The sequence below is a fragment of the Monodon monoceros genome, unplaced genomic scaffold, assembly GCF_005190385.1.
Source record: "Monodon monoceros isolate NGI ecotype Baffin Bay Population unplaced genomic scaffold, NGI_Narwhal_1 Super_Scaffold_21, whole genome shotgun sequence".
Classification (NCBI taxonomy): Eukaryota; Metazoa; Chordata; class Mammalia; order Artiodactyla; family Monodontidae; genus Monodon; species Monodon monoceros.
The window spans coordinates 159,491,967-159,508,956 of NW_021703778.1; the positions used below are offsets into that span (position 1 = coordinate 159,491,967).

At 40.4% G+C, this 16,990-nt stretch overlaps 1 protein-coding gene and 1 pseudogene across 3 annotated transcripts in view; one reads left to right on the forward strand and one right to left on the reverse strand.

Annotated features, from left to right (window-relative positions):
* Positions 1–2,501: 2,501 nt before the first annotated feature.
* Positions 2,502–4,227, reverse strand: LOC114905224 (annotated as a pseudogene).
* A 3,319-nt stretch (positions 4,228–7,546) lies between these two features.
* TTC8 (tetratricopeptide repeat domain 8) overlaps positions 7,547–16,990 on the forward strand; it is a 50,633-nt gene continuing 41,189 nt past the window's right edge. The window contains exon 1 of one of the 3 annotated variants that reach the window (XM_029239366.1): positions 7,547–7,779. In XM_029239366.1, the coding sequence (XP_029095199.1) occupies positions 7,666–7,779 (114 nt within the window). In that variant the 5' untranslated portion in view covers positions 7,547–7,665. Of the gene's footprint in view, positions 7,780–7,843; positions 8,060–16,990 lie in introns of those variants that run through there. The other 2 variants (XR_003796068.1, XM_029239367.1) reach the window with 2 other exon arrangements.

A 16,990-nucleotide genomic window follows, 5' to 3' on the forward strand; every position in this document is an offset into this window, starting at 1 on the left:
GTCAATATGAGTTCAAATTCTGATTCTGCCACTCACTAGCTGGATGACTTTGAGCAGATAACTAAGTCTCAGTTCTTTCCTCTGTAAGATGGAGATAGTAATAGTACCAAGGGCTAGTAGGAAGGCTACTAACTAGAGTAAGACTCAATAAATGTTAGTCATCTTTAATTGGTATATAGATAAATCTGTTAGTGACTCCTTTAAGTAGCATCAAGTAGTGATTTGCTTATGTAGTGCTGAGAATTATTTACCTCATGTTTTTTTTTTAACTTAAGAAGCAGAATAATTCTTCTGTTAGTGCTAATAATGAGCTCACTTTTCCGTAAAGAACCCAAGAGGAAGTATCACTTCTTCCTGAGCAAAAAGACTGTAAACACGTTACCTCGGCTCCTATCCACTTTAGAGAAAAATTCCACCCCAGAATCAGTGGTTTATGCAACTGCCAGTAATAGAACTCTATAGCTTTAAAATTTTGAAAGAACATCTACTACGTGGTAAATAGCCAAAAAGCAGTGATTTTTTTTTTTTTAGCTTTTAGTTTCCATCATCTCTTTTCAGAATTTAACATGGTTGAAATGCCTCTGCTTTTTTGAAATTCTCTCTGTGCTTTGGCTTCATGAAGCCACACTCACCTGGTTTTCTTACATCTGCTTTCTTACATCTCTGACTGTTTCTTCTTGGTATGGTTCATCTTTCCTCTTTTCATTAGCTGTCCCTGAATGCTGGGGGTCTGCAGGGTACTTTCTTTGGCTCTCTTCTCATTCCACACACTCTCCATGGTGTATCTCATCCTCTCCATTGTCTTCAGTGAGCAGACGTATGATTAGATGAGTCTCAAATTTTCTCTCTCTCCCTGACCTCTTTCTATGGCTTCTGACATGTATCTGTCTCCAGTTATCAACAGAACATCTCCATCTGGCTGTCCCAGAGACACTTAAAATCATTATGTCCCATTTGAATTTAACCCTTTTTTTCTAAACTTATTCTTTCTCCTTCATTCTGATCTTGGTGACTGGCGCCCCCTCACAACCTGGAAACCTGGGAGCTAGCTTAGATTTCTCTTTTTCCTTAGCCAAATGCCCTCCACATATCCAATCAAGTGTCCAAGTCCTATGGATTCTACTTTAACATTTTTCGGCCTCTTCTGTCCATTCTCCTTACTCCCAGCTTCTCACACCTTGACTCCTGCCATATATCCTAAGCAATCTCCTGTCCTTCACTCTTAATTAGTCAAGTTGCTTTTATTCCCCTATAAAACTTCTCTGGGGGCTTTTCATGCAAACTCCACTGTATCATGTGTCACATTCAGTCCACCTTTGCCTCTTCTTTCCTTCCACACTTTCTTTCCTGGTCACATGGCTCCATGCTGTTGTGAACCTTTTCCTGAGCTGCTGACTGCAAAGCCCTTCACCAACCATGTGTGCAGAAGTAGAATTGCCCAGTCCTGTGTCTTCACTTGTATCCATTACCCAGATAGGTTTTATTGAACTTATTTGTTTACATGCATTATTTATTCTGTATCTCTGGCATCTCATAGTTTGAATTTAAAACCATTTTTTTTGCATCAACATCAATATCAACAGATATTTATCAAGCACTTCCTCAAATGGGAAAATGAGAACTACCTTCAATGTCTTTGACATTGTCTCAAAGTGCTCTATCTCTAGCATGTAATAAATCTTTTCTGACTGAAAATTGATGTGATCCCTGGTTGCACATATTGCTGGTTTCCACTCCAATGAGTCTGTATGTTCTTTGAAAAGACAATGTAATTATGCCTTACTTGAATTAAATTGACTTGATCTCTACAACCTTCCCATAAGATATTTACTATTAGCATCATCATTGTCATCATAACCCTCCTTCTCAGCAGCATCATCACCCCCATATTATACGTAGTAGGGAAATGCTATGGTGGCCTCTAAGCATACAACCTAGCAGGCTATCCCAGAGGTCCTGGAACTGAAATGCTCATAAACCAAATTAAGATGCTCAAATCATTTAGTTTGTTAAATCTACTTAAAACATACAGTGAGAAGCAAGAGGAAAGAGATTAGGTAGGTTAAGACATTTAGTGAAAGCAGGTAGAATGACCACACTACTTGGGGGTCACTTAAGGCTCCTATATCCTGACTCTTTGCCTCAACTGCCTACACCACAGATCGTGTGGTTATAAGAACCAGAGTTGAGGGCAAACAAGCAAGTTCAGAGGTGGAAGGTTCATGGTCCCAAAATGCTTGTTCTACTGGAGAGATGAAAAGGCAAGTATGCATGGCCACAGCTACAGCTCGGTGATGACTTGGTGGGCAGCAGTGCATGCTTTAACCACAGGATAAGTGGGCTAGAATGGGTTGAAACCAGTGGGTGGCCAATTTGAGGTAGGTAAAGCTGAACCATGCTTCGTGAACATTTAAGGTTTTGCTTTCCGTCGCTCTCTATCTACAAATTAATACTCTCATTTGTTTCATCAGTTTAATCTACATTTAACACATAAGTGTCTATTTTTTTTCTTTTTTTTTCTCATTAAACTTTTTTAATGGGTCTCAAATTCTGTGACAGATTTTTGGTCAAGTTGTTTCCATTAAAAAGTACTGAGTTTAAAAACTAATAACTTAAAACTGCCACACACAAAACAAATGGTCCACAACACATTCTCCTTTCCTTCTGAAGGTTTTACGATGCATTGTTATCATTAACCAGTCTTTTGCTATTAAACTTAAATGGCCAATTGGACAAAGTTCTGGGGCCATTCTTCCACCACTGATTAAGACTGGGGTGGCAGGTATTGGGGATAACACTCATTTAGCCCTCTGAGCTTTCTGTGCAGACTTGGTGACCTTGCCAGCTCCAGCTGCCTTCTTGTCCACTGCTTTGATGACACCCACAGCAACCGTCTGTCTCATGTCACGAACAGCAAAGTGGCCCAGAGGAGGATAGTCAGAGAAGCTCTCAACACACATAGGTTTGCCAGGAACCATATCAACGATGGCAGCATCACCAGATTTCAAGAATTTGGGGCCATCTTCCAGCTTTTTCCCAGAACGACGATCAATCTTCTCCTTCAGCTCAGCAAACTTGCAGGCAATGTGAGCTATGTGACAATCCAGCACAGGTGCACAGCCAACACTGGTTTGGCCTGGATGGTTCAAGATAATCACCTGAGATGTGAAGCCAGCTGCTTCCATTTGTGGGTCATTTTTGCTCTCACCAGCCACATTGCCATGATGAACACCTTTGACAGACACGTTCTTGACATTGAAGCCCACATTGTCCCCAGGAAGGGCTTCACTCAAAGCTTCATGGTTCATTTCAACAGATTTCACTTCAGTTGTCACATTGACTGGAGCAAAGGTGACCACCAGGCCAGGTTTGAGAACACCAGTCTCCACTCGACCCACAGGGACAGTGCCAATACCACCAATTTTGTAGATGACCTGGAGGGGCAAATGCAAGGGTTTGCCAGTTGGGCGAGTTGGTGGCAGGACACAATCTAGAGCTTCAAAAAGTGTGGTTCCACTGGCACTGCCATCCTTACAGGTGACTTTCTCTCCCTTGAACCACAGCATGTTAGCACTTGGCTCCAGCATGTTTTCATCATTCCAGCCAGAAACTGGCACAAATGCTGCTGTGTTGGGATTGTAGCCAATTTTCTTAATGTAGGTGCTGACTTCCTTTACAATTTCCTCGTATCTCTTCTGGCTGTATGGTGGCTCGGTGGAATCCATTTTGTTAACTCCAACAATTAGTTGTTTCACACCCAGAGTGTAGGCCAGAAGGGCATGCTCACAGGTCTGCCCATTCTTGGAAATACCTGCTTCAAATTCACCAACACCAGCAGCAACAATCAGGACAGCACGGTCAGCCTGGGATGTACCTATAATCATGTTTTTGATGAAGTCTCTGTGTCCTGGGGCATCAATGATGGTCACATAGTACTTGCTGGTCTCGAATTTCCATAGGGATATATCAATGGTGATACCACACTCGCGTTCAGCTTTCAGTTTGTCCAAGACCCAGGCATACTTGAAGGAGCGCTTCCCCATCTCGGCAGCCTCCTTCTCGAACTTTTCAATGGTTCTCTTGTCGATCCCACAACATTTGTAGATCAGATGGCCAGTAGTGGTGGACTTCCCGGAATCTACGTGTCCGATGACAACGATGTTGATGTGCGTCTTCTCCTTTCCCATTTTTGCTTAGGTTTAGCGGTGGTTTTCACGACACCTGTATCCCGGCGGCAAACCCGTTGCGAAAAAGCCATCAGTGTCTATTTATTCTATGTTTAACGTGTCCTATAGGTTAAAGATGTACTTACTATGTATTCTTAACATTTCTTATGAATTTCATCCATCCCATTGTTCTTTAAAGCAGAGTCTAAAATTCTTAAAGCAGAATCTAAAATTATTAAAGCATACAGAAAACACTTATTCTGTTATGAATGAAGCACATTTCTGAGGTACAGGGCCATTAAACCACTTGCCTAAGATCCTCACATTTAGTGCATGGCAGAAACAGGGTTTCAAATATAGGAAATCTAGCTCTAGAGCCCACTTTTTAATCACCATCCTATCTTGATTCCTAATTTGCCTGAGAAAACACAGCTAGCAAGTCTAATCACAAGCCCAATGCTCTTTCCTGTAACTACTCTTCATGTATAAGTACCCTTGGGGCAGATCTGTCTTTTTCTTCTCTGCATTCTTATCACCAAGCATAGGAGCTGTTGATCAAGAGAATACCTCATGTTACATTTCTATTTTTAAGTTTAAATGGCCTGAGTGATTCCAATTTAACATTCAAGAAAATTTAACCTTTTGTATTTAAAGTTACACTGTCTTCTGTATCTGATTTTAAACGGAATTAACCTAAAGAGATCCAGTTGCTAGAAAGCAAAAGATAAGGATCCATGAACTGAGATCTAGCTCTGATTGTGAAATTGACCCGTTCAAAGAGGTTAAGTTGTTTCTCTATGCTTCATTTTCTCCAGTAGGAAAATAGCCCTAGTAATTCTTATCCACCCCCTTCACCAGGAACTGTTACATCTACTATTTTTCCTATCACTAGAATGTCATTAAAAAAAATAATGGTTGGGAATTCCCTGGAGGTCCAGTGGTTAGGACTCCACGCTCTCACTGCTGAGGTCTCAGGTTCAATCCCTGGTCAGGGAACTAAGATACCACAAGCCGCGTGGCATGGCCAAAAAAAACAAAAAGGTTTCTGCATTATGGATTAGTAATTATAAAATATGTAACAAAATCTATCTATATATTCATAAAATTAACTATACACATATTAACAAGATTAAAAAAACAAATCTTTATAACCTTTTAAAGTAACATTTTATGCCACATTTGGACATGCTTAACAATCTGCAATGTGCTAAGATTCTACAGTTTTTCTCGTCCACTTGACTTTTCTGAAAGAAAAAAAATTAACAGCCTTCTGGAAGAAGCTAAGATGAATTACATGTTCTTAAAATTATATATATATATATATATATATATATACACACACACACACATTTTTTTCTCTAGGAAGTTGACGATAATCACAATGTATACAAAACCATTTAGAACTCAGCACAGAGGTTGTTTAACCCTGGCTGCCCATTAGAATTACATGGGAAACAAAAACAAAACAAAACAAAAAAACCAATGCTCCAGCCCCATATCAAACCATTTAAGTCAAACTCTCTAGGAATGGAATGTGAGCAGCTGTATTTTCAAAAGCACCACAGACATTCTACTAAATACTTGACCAGCCCTCTTCAAAACTGTCAAGTCATCATAAACAAGAAAAGTCTGAGAAACTGTCACAGACCAGAGGAGGCAAAGGAGACATTGATGACTAAACGTAATATGGTATCCAAAGTGGGATCCTGGAATAGAAAAAGGGTATTGGGGAAAACTACGGAAATCTGAATAAATTGTGGAGTTAATAGTAATATACCAATGTAGTTTCCTTTGTTGTGACATATGTACTGTAGTAATGTTGTTAACAATGGGAAACTGGGTGGGGAGTAGATGGGAACTCTCTGTACTATCTTTGTAACTTTTCCATAAATCTAAATATCTTCTAAAATAGTTTACTTAAAAAAATCTATCTAATATGGAACCAGGGTTGAGAATCACTTACATAGATTCCACTTACATTTTACCAGAAAACAAAAGGACCCTGTGAAATATCGAGCCCAAGTGCCAGTTCCAGCATGTATGGCCCTAAAGTCCTGACCCCTAGAAACAGTGGGCTGCTGCATTAGAACCGGTTACATTTCTAGAGGCACCTCCAGGGAAGCACAAATGGACTAATTGTAATAAACGTAACTGGAATAATCACAATCCTGATAATTAATTGCTTCCAAGATACAAAAATTCAAGAATGACTGCTTAGTAAAGGAGAAAAAGCTACTCACAACCCATTTTTTATTTTAGAAAGCTTTCATTTTGATATATATGAGACGTATATATATCTGGATTCAATATAATGTCTTCATTATGGTACCTTAGTGGTTTGAGAAAATTACGAGTGATTTATCTTTACTAAGAGCTGTTAGTTCGCTTCTTATCTGTAAAGGAGATTTAGAACTGATCAGAAAGTTCTTCAATATCGAGTTAACTTTTCCTCTCCTGTCTCTCTCACTGTGGTAGGAAGAAGGCAAGGAAAAAATATCCCCTAGTCCTCCATAATGAAGTCAACCTGGACTTAGCTTGGTCACACTTCTCTTTTCCTAACCATAAAAGATATTTGTCATCTGTGTAAATCTCTAGAGGAAAGTCAGAATTGTACCTGAAGAAATCACTCTGCACAAGTAAACATTTGACAAACAACAAGTACGTGGAGATGGTGTTTCAAAACCTCCTTAAAGATTTTTTTTTCGTACATTATTTTGTTTGGCAAAAATGTCACCGATTTATAATCCAGAACTCCCAGGCATCGTGGAATTAACAAATGGTATTAACAGTTTGTAGTCATCTGGATTACAATCCAGCTCCCTAACTCCACGCCACACTAGCTTAATAATTTCTCTGAGCTCATCTCAGTTTCTTATCTGTAAAACGAACGGTTTGGACTAAGCAATCCTCAATGTACCTTTTCATTCGGACACCGAGATTGGGTAAGAGGGATTTAGAAAAACAGACTGGGAGTTTTAGGATTTAGGTCTTTGGGTTCTGGTGGGCGAGATGGTATTGGAGAAACTGTTCTCATGTTTGTGTTTTTAAAGTCGGAGGGATAAGTGATAGAGGTAAGAATGCCTGAAGAGTAAGAGTATGACAACGACCGGCCTTACGTTCAACTCTCGGGATTTTTCTGGGACTGGCAGAGTATGCGGAGAGTTCGGTTGCCAGGCAACTGGTCCTCCTCTGGGTGGGTGGAGGACCCCAGTTGCAGGTGTCTAAGTCACTGCCTCTTACTTTAGCCACGGTTCCTTCTTCTAGAAAATTAATGAAATATGTAGTCTTTAAAAGTATATGATTTTTAAAGCCAAGGTTTGGCAGTCCTATAGCTGAGTTCTACTCGAGGGGGGTTTTCTTTTTCCTATTCTCAGGCGCGACGCGGGGCGCCTCTCTGGCAACGCCCCTGCCCCCGCGCGTTGCCGGGCAGGGCTGGACGCCGCCTGCTCCTCGCCCCCCGCCCTCCCTGAGCCGGGCCCTGGTCTTTCTCGGAGCCGCCATGGGCTCGGAGATGGATCCGCTGCTCCTGGCCTGGAGCTATTTTAGGCGCAGGAAGTTCCAGCTCTGCGCCGACCTGTGCACGCAGATGCTGGAGAAGTCCCCTTATGACCAGGTACAGGCCGGACCCCGTCAGCCCTGTGGATCCCGGCAATAAGGCTGAGGGCTCTGGGGGATTCCCAGGTCCCCGGGAGGGGTCTCCAGGGAAGAAGGCGCAGGGCGAGGTTGACCTTGTGGTCAGCACAGGCACCTGGAGCGAGACCCCCTGGAGCCTTGGCCGGTGGGTCCTTGCCCGCGGGACCCACGAGTGCTGTGCCACGACCGCCCCCTCCTCAAACTTCAGCAGCCCCTTTCCTTCAGACGTCGCTTAAAGGAACAATTTGGTGACGAACTTTGTTAGTTCCTTTATACTTGCATGTGGATGGGCTCTTAAGCTCGCTGCACGTACGGTATTGATTTCTAAAACCATTATGTATAAACATAAAGATCTGTAACTTCCCACTCCCTGTTGAAATAGCTGCCTTTTTTTCTTTTGATCAAACGTGTAATCCTTCTGCTTCATCTTAAGACTGTTGTCCAAGAGTGGGGAACCTTCGATGCTGGGGCTTGAGTGCAACTTGAGGCAAATAATGCAAATTAGAGGAATGAGAATCTAGGAGAGGATAAGATACATTCATTATTAGGAGGGAGGGATGGGAAAAAAGTTCCTGTAAAAGAAGGAAAGATGGCATTGATTATAGTAGTTTATTTAGGGTTTCTTAAATAAAGTATAATATTAAGTAAAGTGAGTGAAAAGGCTTTTATGCTAGGTATAAGAGAGGTACAACTCTGGGGGTCAGGTAGTTCCTGGAAGAGACAAAAAAGGAGAAAGAGGGAGAGCAGAACTCTGGTAGCTTGTGAGTATGTCTATTAAATGCAGAACGTACCCATGTAGTTATAGTTTCCCAGCTTTTCCTCTAGTGGTGTTGCCTTGGAGATGTTAGAAAAAAAAGGAAAATTGAGGGGGAGTTCCATAAACTGAGGCGTGAAAACTGTCACTAGGCTCTGCCTTAGTGCCCAGCAAATGGATTGAGGATAACCTATTAAAGTGAATCTTTTGGCCTTCGGATAGATAGCACATCTCCCACAGAGCAATCTGTGTTAGTAGGAATGCTAAACTAGGTTGTGCTTGTGTTAGGTCACATTGGTTAATAGGACTGCATTTCCATAGACAAGCACGCTTCCAGATATGTTTCCTGGCATTGTAGTCCCACAAATGCTGCTTAAAAAAAAAAAAAGGATTTCACCCTCAAATATGTTTGGGAACCACGACAAAATATGGACCCCTTTACATTTGTACAACCAAAGTTTGTTACAAACTAGTGATGTACCAGACATTGTTCTATTTTTCCATTGAGTTAGGACAGTTTCCATTCTGTGTTCCAAAGAACAACAGTCCCAAGAGTGCTCAGTGAAAGAAAGTTTCCTCATTAAATGCATTTGGGAAATGTATATTCCCTACTTAGAGATTCGTACTAAAGGTTCTGAGGAGTTCTGCAGAAAGAAACTTTGCCTAATTTTGATGAATACAATAGTTCTGAAACTTATTTGATCACTGATTCCTTTTTTGGCAGTGGGCGAGGCTCAGATATCTTTGTTGTTATCATCCTAGGGAGATGTTGTCACATTAGGAAATGTGTTATAGGCAAAGCAGCAGTGTTTTTATTAATGGTTAAGACCTTATAATCTTTTTTAAACCATTTTTAACCATTGAAGTATAGTTAATTTACAATGTTGTATTAGTTTCAGGTGTACAGCAAAGCAATTCAGTTATACATACATATATTCTTTTTCAGGTTTTCTATTATAGGTTATTACAAGATTTTGAATATAGTTCCCTGTGCTATACAGTAGGTCCTTGTTGGTTATCTATTTTATATATAGTAGTGTGTATATGTTAATCCCCTAGGTGCTAATCTATCCACCACCACCACCCCCCGCACCCTGCTATCCCCTTTGGTAACCATAGTTTGTTTTCCGTGTCTCTAATCTTAATGATGTAATCATAGTGACATTCAGTACTGCAATTCAGGTTTAGTTTGTGCTAGACACTGTGATCAGGACTTTACAGTGTTCAATGACCTTTTATTGAGTGCTTACTACTTGCCAGGGATATATTCTATAAATTATGTGTATTTCTTTGCTTAGAATAACCTTGCAAAGTATGTAACAAAGATAATAGGTAACATTTATTGAGTATTTACTCTGTGTCAGGCTTGATTCAGAGGGTTTTATATGTTATCTCATTTAATCCTCAGCTATTTTAGGAAGTTGGTACTATTTCCCCCATTTTACAGATAGAGCACACTGAGGCACATGGTGAAGTAATTTGTCCAAAGGTACAAAGCTGGTAAGCCCATTCCCTTCGTCTATCCTGTGCTGCTTCTTTGGTGCTTATGTAGCCTAATTTTTCAAAACTCTGTGTTTCTGAACTTTTTCCAGTACATTTTCCCATGTGCTGTTCCTTTTTCAAGATTTTTAGCTAAATGGGAATTTGACATATCTGTGTACTTGGATTAAAGGCTCTGAGAAGTCCTGAAGGAAGGTAACCTGCCTAATTTTGATTAAGACAGTATTCTGAAACTTTCTCGACCACTGACTGATTCCTTTTTTGGGGGAGAGGTACAAATTTACCCTGGGGAGATGTTGTCACTTTGGGAACTGCATAGGCAAAGCATCAGCGTTTCTATTAATGGTTAAGAAGGAGCTGTAGCGGAGATCTTGACCCCTTTCCTTGTACCTAGGGAGAACAGGGTGAACAAATTAAGAACTTCATTTAAAGTCTCCAAAATTAACAGCTAAACAAGGCAGTAACTTGGATCTTTTTATTTGGCCTCTTATATCGTTCCCTTTAGGCCTTGCTGGCCCTCTTGGAAACTTAAGACTTGTTACAAGGAATGGTTAGTGGATCTTATTTTGATAATGGTAGTGAACAATAAAAGATACAGGATCATATTGGGAAATATTGCTGTTGTCATTGGTTAACCATCTGACATGGTTAAGATCATTATGGCAACAGATCTTGTTAAGTCCTGGCCTCTTCCACTGTCCTATTTATTGTGAATTTGAAATAATACTTCGTAATGTGATACATAATTAATTTTAATATCCTAGAAATGTTTTTTTAAATGTAATTCTTTGTTACTGTTTTATTGTTATAAGCAGGGGTTGATATGTTTAGCTCCTACAAGTATCAAAGGCTGCCGAGGAGAATCTACCAGATCTAGAAGAAATTTATGACATTTTTTCCCTTTCTAATCCTTTTTATTTGTTATGCTGAGATAGTTTATTTAAGAAGGAACTATATATATTCTCAGAATGACGAGTAGCACTTCACCAGGAACATAAGTTTTGTTTTTGTTTTGTTTTGTTTTTTTGCGGTACGCGGGCCTCTCACTTTTGTGGCCTCTCCCGTTGCGGAGCACAGGCTCCCGATGCGCAGGCTCAGCGGCCATGGCTCATGGGCCCAGCCTCTCCGCGGCATGTGGGATCTTCCTGGACTGAAGCACGAACCCGTGTCCCCTGTATTGGCAGGCGGACTCTCAACCACTGTGCCACCAGGGGAGCCCGGAACAGAAGTTTTAACTTGATGTTACCTTGCCAAACCGGCCTTTGGTTTCCTGGTTAGGGCCTCTGAAAAGTTTACATGGCTCACTCCTATTAGTTATTCTTTGATCCAGCCTTTAAACACTGTGCTTTTTCTCTGTATGCTTCTCTTAGCACCAATTTGTGCATTTTGTATCCAATTGTTATTTCATTTTGGAAATATTTTCCATTATGATTTCCCCAAGCTTAAAGCAATCCTGCTTTTTTCTTAATTAATTAAAAAGAATTTCAATATTTATGTTAGAGTGCTGATGCATTTAATGAGGAGCTTCAGGAAGCTTTAGGAGGTTCCTTTGATTAAAAGCTTGAAAATTCTCATTCTTTCTCTTAGAATATGAGTCCAGGATGGCAGATCTGTATGGAATGGCACAGAATCTGGCACACAGGTGCCGTCATTATGTATTTTGCTGAATGAGTGCCTTGATCGTATTCATATATGCATCTGGATGGTGTTATTTATGTGTGCCAGCTTTCACTCTGTTTATGGAGATCACCCTAATTGCCTGGTGGTCTTTGCTTCTCCCTGCCCCCCATCCTAATTCTCAGCACCATAGGTTCTTATATGTATTCACCTTTTCATACACATGTAATCGCATTATGGACATTCTTAATTCATTTCTTATCTCGAGGGTCAGTTTTTTTTTTTTTTTAATCAGTTGAGCAAATTCTTCCTGGATCCCTCCAGGAGAGTGTTTCTGATAGTCATTATCATCATTGGTATTTCTTCACAACGCTCTTGTTTCAGTGGAGGAAGTTAAATGGAGAGACTAGCAATCTATGAAAAGCTAACGGTAATGTGATCAGAGCAGAGGCAGATGACTCTCAGCCCCTGCGGTTTCCCTGGTTTATCTTCATGTACCCCTTTAGCCTCATGGGCTTTTCTTTGAGGCTTCTACATTTTAAAGTAGAATATTTTTCCTCTGCAGCTTCTTGAATTACCATTCCTGTGCCACGCAACTGATTTGATTACAAATGAGTGACTTTGAAGCAGTGCCTGGACACATGGAAGAGAAAGGAAATTAAAATATTTCTCCTGAGTGCCAAATGGATTCATTTTTGCTCTTGCTTTTTTTTTTTCTAGAACAAAAATAGCTTTTGTTTTTTATGTTAATATTCACTTTGGGTTTTGCTTATTTTTCTCCCAGATGAGGAGAACCTCTCTAAAGTGATTTGCTATTTGCTAATCTTTTTATAACCTGGTCCAGGGAGCTTCAAAAAGACGTTTTGGTGGTGATACATTAACCTTTTGGAATGAAGCCCACCTCTAAGACTATTTCTTCTACATTTAGTTCTCCTTTAAGAGATACCATTTTGGTATAGTATCATCAAAAATATTTAATTAGTGCCTTGTATTTTCTATTAGGACATGTGGATTTTATTTAGTTTTGATTCTTGCCAAAGTCAGAGTAGTCAGGTTGGCTGGAGAGGTATGATATACTGTGGACCAGCTTGTTTCCTTAGAGTTACACAATTTTATTTGGATACAGGAGGACTGAAGGGTAGGTTGAAGGTAATAACATGATGTTTGGGAAGGGTTCCTGAAAAAGATGGATTCTGAACTGTTTTTCCCAGATGCACAATGGTGTGAAACAGAGGGCAGGGTCTGTAAGCATGAAGGACATTAAAGTTCTGATCAGTTAAGAATAAAGAAGGATAACTGGTTAATTCATCATCGTAGTTTCCCCATTTGACAAAAGACAGTAGGAACAATCAATTCATAGAGAAGTGCTATCTTTTGTCAAAGTTTTCTCTAAATCGTGACTAGAAAAGTGGTTAAAAGTTATAAGGCATAAAAGAGAGAAATGCAAAATGGCCTTCCATGCAGCAACATGACCTAGAGGGAATGCTTGCTTTTACGGCTCATGTCGGTCATCCTGATTAGTTGCTTAATCTGATTACTGTTCTTTGTGTTCCATATGTCAGATTCATGGCTTTAAAAGCAGCCCTGATTTTAGCTCCAGTATAATTCAACAGTTCATAAAACATAGAGGTAGTCGTTGATTTTTTTTAAATATACTTTTCTTAATGAGGTAGATTTCTGATAGATTTTTAAATTGTTAAAATCTGTGATTCTGGGAGTGGGAGGGTTAGCTGTTTATCAGAATGGGGGTAATTCACATTTTTCTTGCCACCCGCAATCTCTGCTTATAATGAGAGAGGAGGGGGTTATTACTGTCAATGGTTTGAAGGTGGAGAAAAGGCTGAAAGCCACTGGCTTAGATGAAAGGTCGAGAAGCAGGGGTCCCCAGTGAGCTGTACGTTAGTAGCTGGTTGAGACAATGATCTGGTGATCCAAGCCAAATAAACATCTTTCTGTATGATTATCTAATTTATTTCCTCATTGGGGCCATGGAGACTTATAACCAGGCATTCTTTTGATTCTGTACTCTGCAGAGCAGTTCACGTTGCTGAATTTTACAGATTGCATTCCCACTTGGCTCCTTGGTCACTAGATTTCCCTAAACCTTCTGAAATCCATTCATTTCTCTGTTCTCTTACATTCTTTTCCTTCCTGTTTTTGCTAAATTCTGAATAATGACTCTGTAGTTTAAGAGCAGAGCTGGGCAGACTCATTAGCCAGAGTAAGTATTGGTGGCAATTTGGAAGTTGCATTCAGAATCATCTGGAGATTTAATTCCCTAAAGTAATAGCAACAATCTAAGAGAAAAAGCTATACCCTAGGGAGGAAGGAAGGAAGCAAACTACTGTGAATTGAAGTTTATGCTGGTGAGTTTTTGCTGGTTCTAGGCAGTGCCACTCTACTTTCCCTGTCTTCTTACTTTCATGGAGATTCAAAGGGAAGTTTTAATTTGATGTGCCATAACTGGGAGTCAGTTCTGAGTTCTGAAAAAGGAAGTAATAGAGAGTTGGGTGCTTTTCTGTTCATTATGTACATGTATTTATAAAGAAATTCTGTGTGGTTAATACTTCTTGTTGAAAGTACTACCACCTTATACTTCATGAACTACTGTGGTATAAGAACTCTGAAAATTATGAAATAATCTTCAAGGTTTTATTTTTAAAGCTATCCTATAAAGTAGGCACTAGCTCTAATTTGAGAGGAGGACTGGGTAATGGAGGTTGTTCAAGGTCATGCAGCTAAGTGGCTCCCTGTGGATCAAGCCCAGGTTTTCTGACTCTAGGCCTGGGCCTGATGCTTTCTACTCAAACTATGCTGATAATACCCATGGAAATAATTTGCTAGACCAAGTGAACCTAACTTGTGGTTTCCTGTATATGTGGATTAATTTAAATCATAAAAACTATAATTGAGAGAGACCCAGATGAAGGTCTTAGTGATTTAAAAATTAACTCACTAAATTTGGGCTTCCCTGGTGGCGCAGTGGTTGAGAGTCCGCCTGCCGATGCAGGGGACGCGGGTTCGTGCCCCGGTCCGGGAAGATCCCACATGCCACGGAGTGGCTGGGCCCGTGAGCCATGGCCACTGAGCCGGCACGTCTGGAGCCTGTGCTCCGCAACGGGAGAGGCCACAACAGTGAGAGGCCTGCGTACCGCAAAACAAAACAAAACAAAACAAAATCACTAAATTTGCCCTGTCTCTAAATTAAAATATCCTGACTCTTTCCTCCATCGTTCTGCTGCTCCTGGTGGATCTCCAGACCAGCCATACCTGGCCTTGGTCTTCCCACACTCTACAGTAGTCTGCGTTCCGGCCTTGCTATGGTCTCGTATGTAAAGCAAAGTGCATGCTCTTGACTGAGAGTGTCTAGGTTCAAATACTGCCTGCACACTTTGACCTCAGAATTATCCGTAAAATGGCCATGATAACATACCTACCTCAAAGCGTTGTTGTGAGGGTTAAGTTCATTAACACATGCTAAGTGATCAAAAAAGTGAGCTGCTATTATCTCTAGTTAGCTAGAGATATTTGCAGGTGGGATTCTGTCATATTTTTCTGAAAGGATTGTTGGTAATCTGGAGAGCATCTGTGAGGAAAGTGTCCAGTGAAATTGATGATAAAATGATGTTGAATATAGTTCATAGATCATTGGTACACAATCATTTCCAGAATAATCTCTCTTTTTACCCTGACTTCCTTATCTCTTATGTTCTGCTTTTCTGTCCTCCATCTAAGTCATCTGTGATTGGTCCATGCTTGAGTATGGCATTTAACACATTGTACTGTAATTTATTTAATTATGTGCCTTCCCACATAGAATGTTTTCAGTGCCTCTCGGGGTTCCAGGGATGCCAGGAGAATGTTGTGGAATTAACGTATTCTCTGCCTACTCGTGGTTAAGCCTTGCCTCCATCTTCCATCCATACCACCTCACCGGTCTCTACACCTTTCCATCCTCTCGCTTCTCATTTTCTTCTCATTTCACATCAGGTCCCTAATGTTCTTTACCTCCCTGGTAAGTCGTAAGTGCGATCCTGCGGAGCAGGACGAGACACAGAGAGCATGAAGGCGTTCGTTGGTGAACAGAGCGCTCTGAGGCTGAGCTGCTGGGGTCAGTTTGGGCCACTGGAGGAATCTCCCTGCAGACTAACAAGCGTCCAGCATTTACTTACTCTCCGTGGCTCTGTCTCCTTTCACTGTTTTCCTTTTCAAACGCTGTCTACAATCACCTCTGGTAAACTTTTTTACCTGTCTATATGAAACTTATCTTGTATCTCTCCTACACTTTACCCTTCAATCTTGCCTTATGTATCCAACTCATTTTTTTTAATCTCCAAGGTGGACTGGCAAGAAAGAGCTCTGGCTTCTTTGTGTGACCTTGAGCAAATTACATGACATCCCTGAATTTGTTTACTGATCTGTAAAATGGATAATAACACTTACCTGCCTCCCTGAAATGGTTGTTGTGGGACTCAAATGAGATAATGGGGGGTCATTTAGACACGTATACAAATAAATAGAAGAAAGAATAGAAGGGGTTATTTCTTCTGTCATCTCTTTGCCTGTATCAGTGTATTTCTCTAAATATGGATTGTGGGATCTAGGAAGTCTATTCTTTTTCCAGCTCGCTCTTCTGCACGCTGGCATTGAAAACCTCCAGTTGCTGTGTCTTCTTAGCTGCTGTTTTGTGTTCTGTTCAGCTGATTGCCAAGTATTCTCTAACTCCCACCCCCTAGGGCTCCCACTTTCTAGCTTAGTTTAGCCTTTTCCTCTCTTGTTGCTACTGTGTGTCATGTGAAATTGCTTATCCTTGCTTGGTGACCAGATGGCTTACACATTGCTTGCACACATAATATATTCTTTAAAAAATATTTCGGGTATTCTTTTTGGATTTTAGAGCTGTAGAAAGCAAGGAAAGCAAGGATTTTTTTTTTCTTTCCTTTTTCTGTTTCTTAGTAGCTTTCCCAGTAAAACATGCTGCAGATTGAGTGTTCAGAGGCTGCTGACTGTAGATGTGAAAGTGTAGATCTTTTATAAATAAATTTGTTATAAATCTGTGTTTTTAACCAAGGCATTTCTATTTAATTTTGGACAGAAAAAAACCCTGAGTTTATCAGCACCTGACCCTGATATATATTACATAGTCTATTTACAAAAATTTCTCGGAAGACATTGCAGTCAGAATTAATTTCTTATCTTTAGCCACTGATCCCATTATGTTTATGGGGAATAGAAGGGTTTATAGTATGTGGATTTTCCTCCTCCTCCTCAAGGGATTAATGTCTGAATGCTTCAACCACCATGAACTTGTTTTTGAATA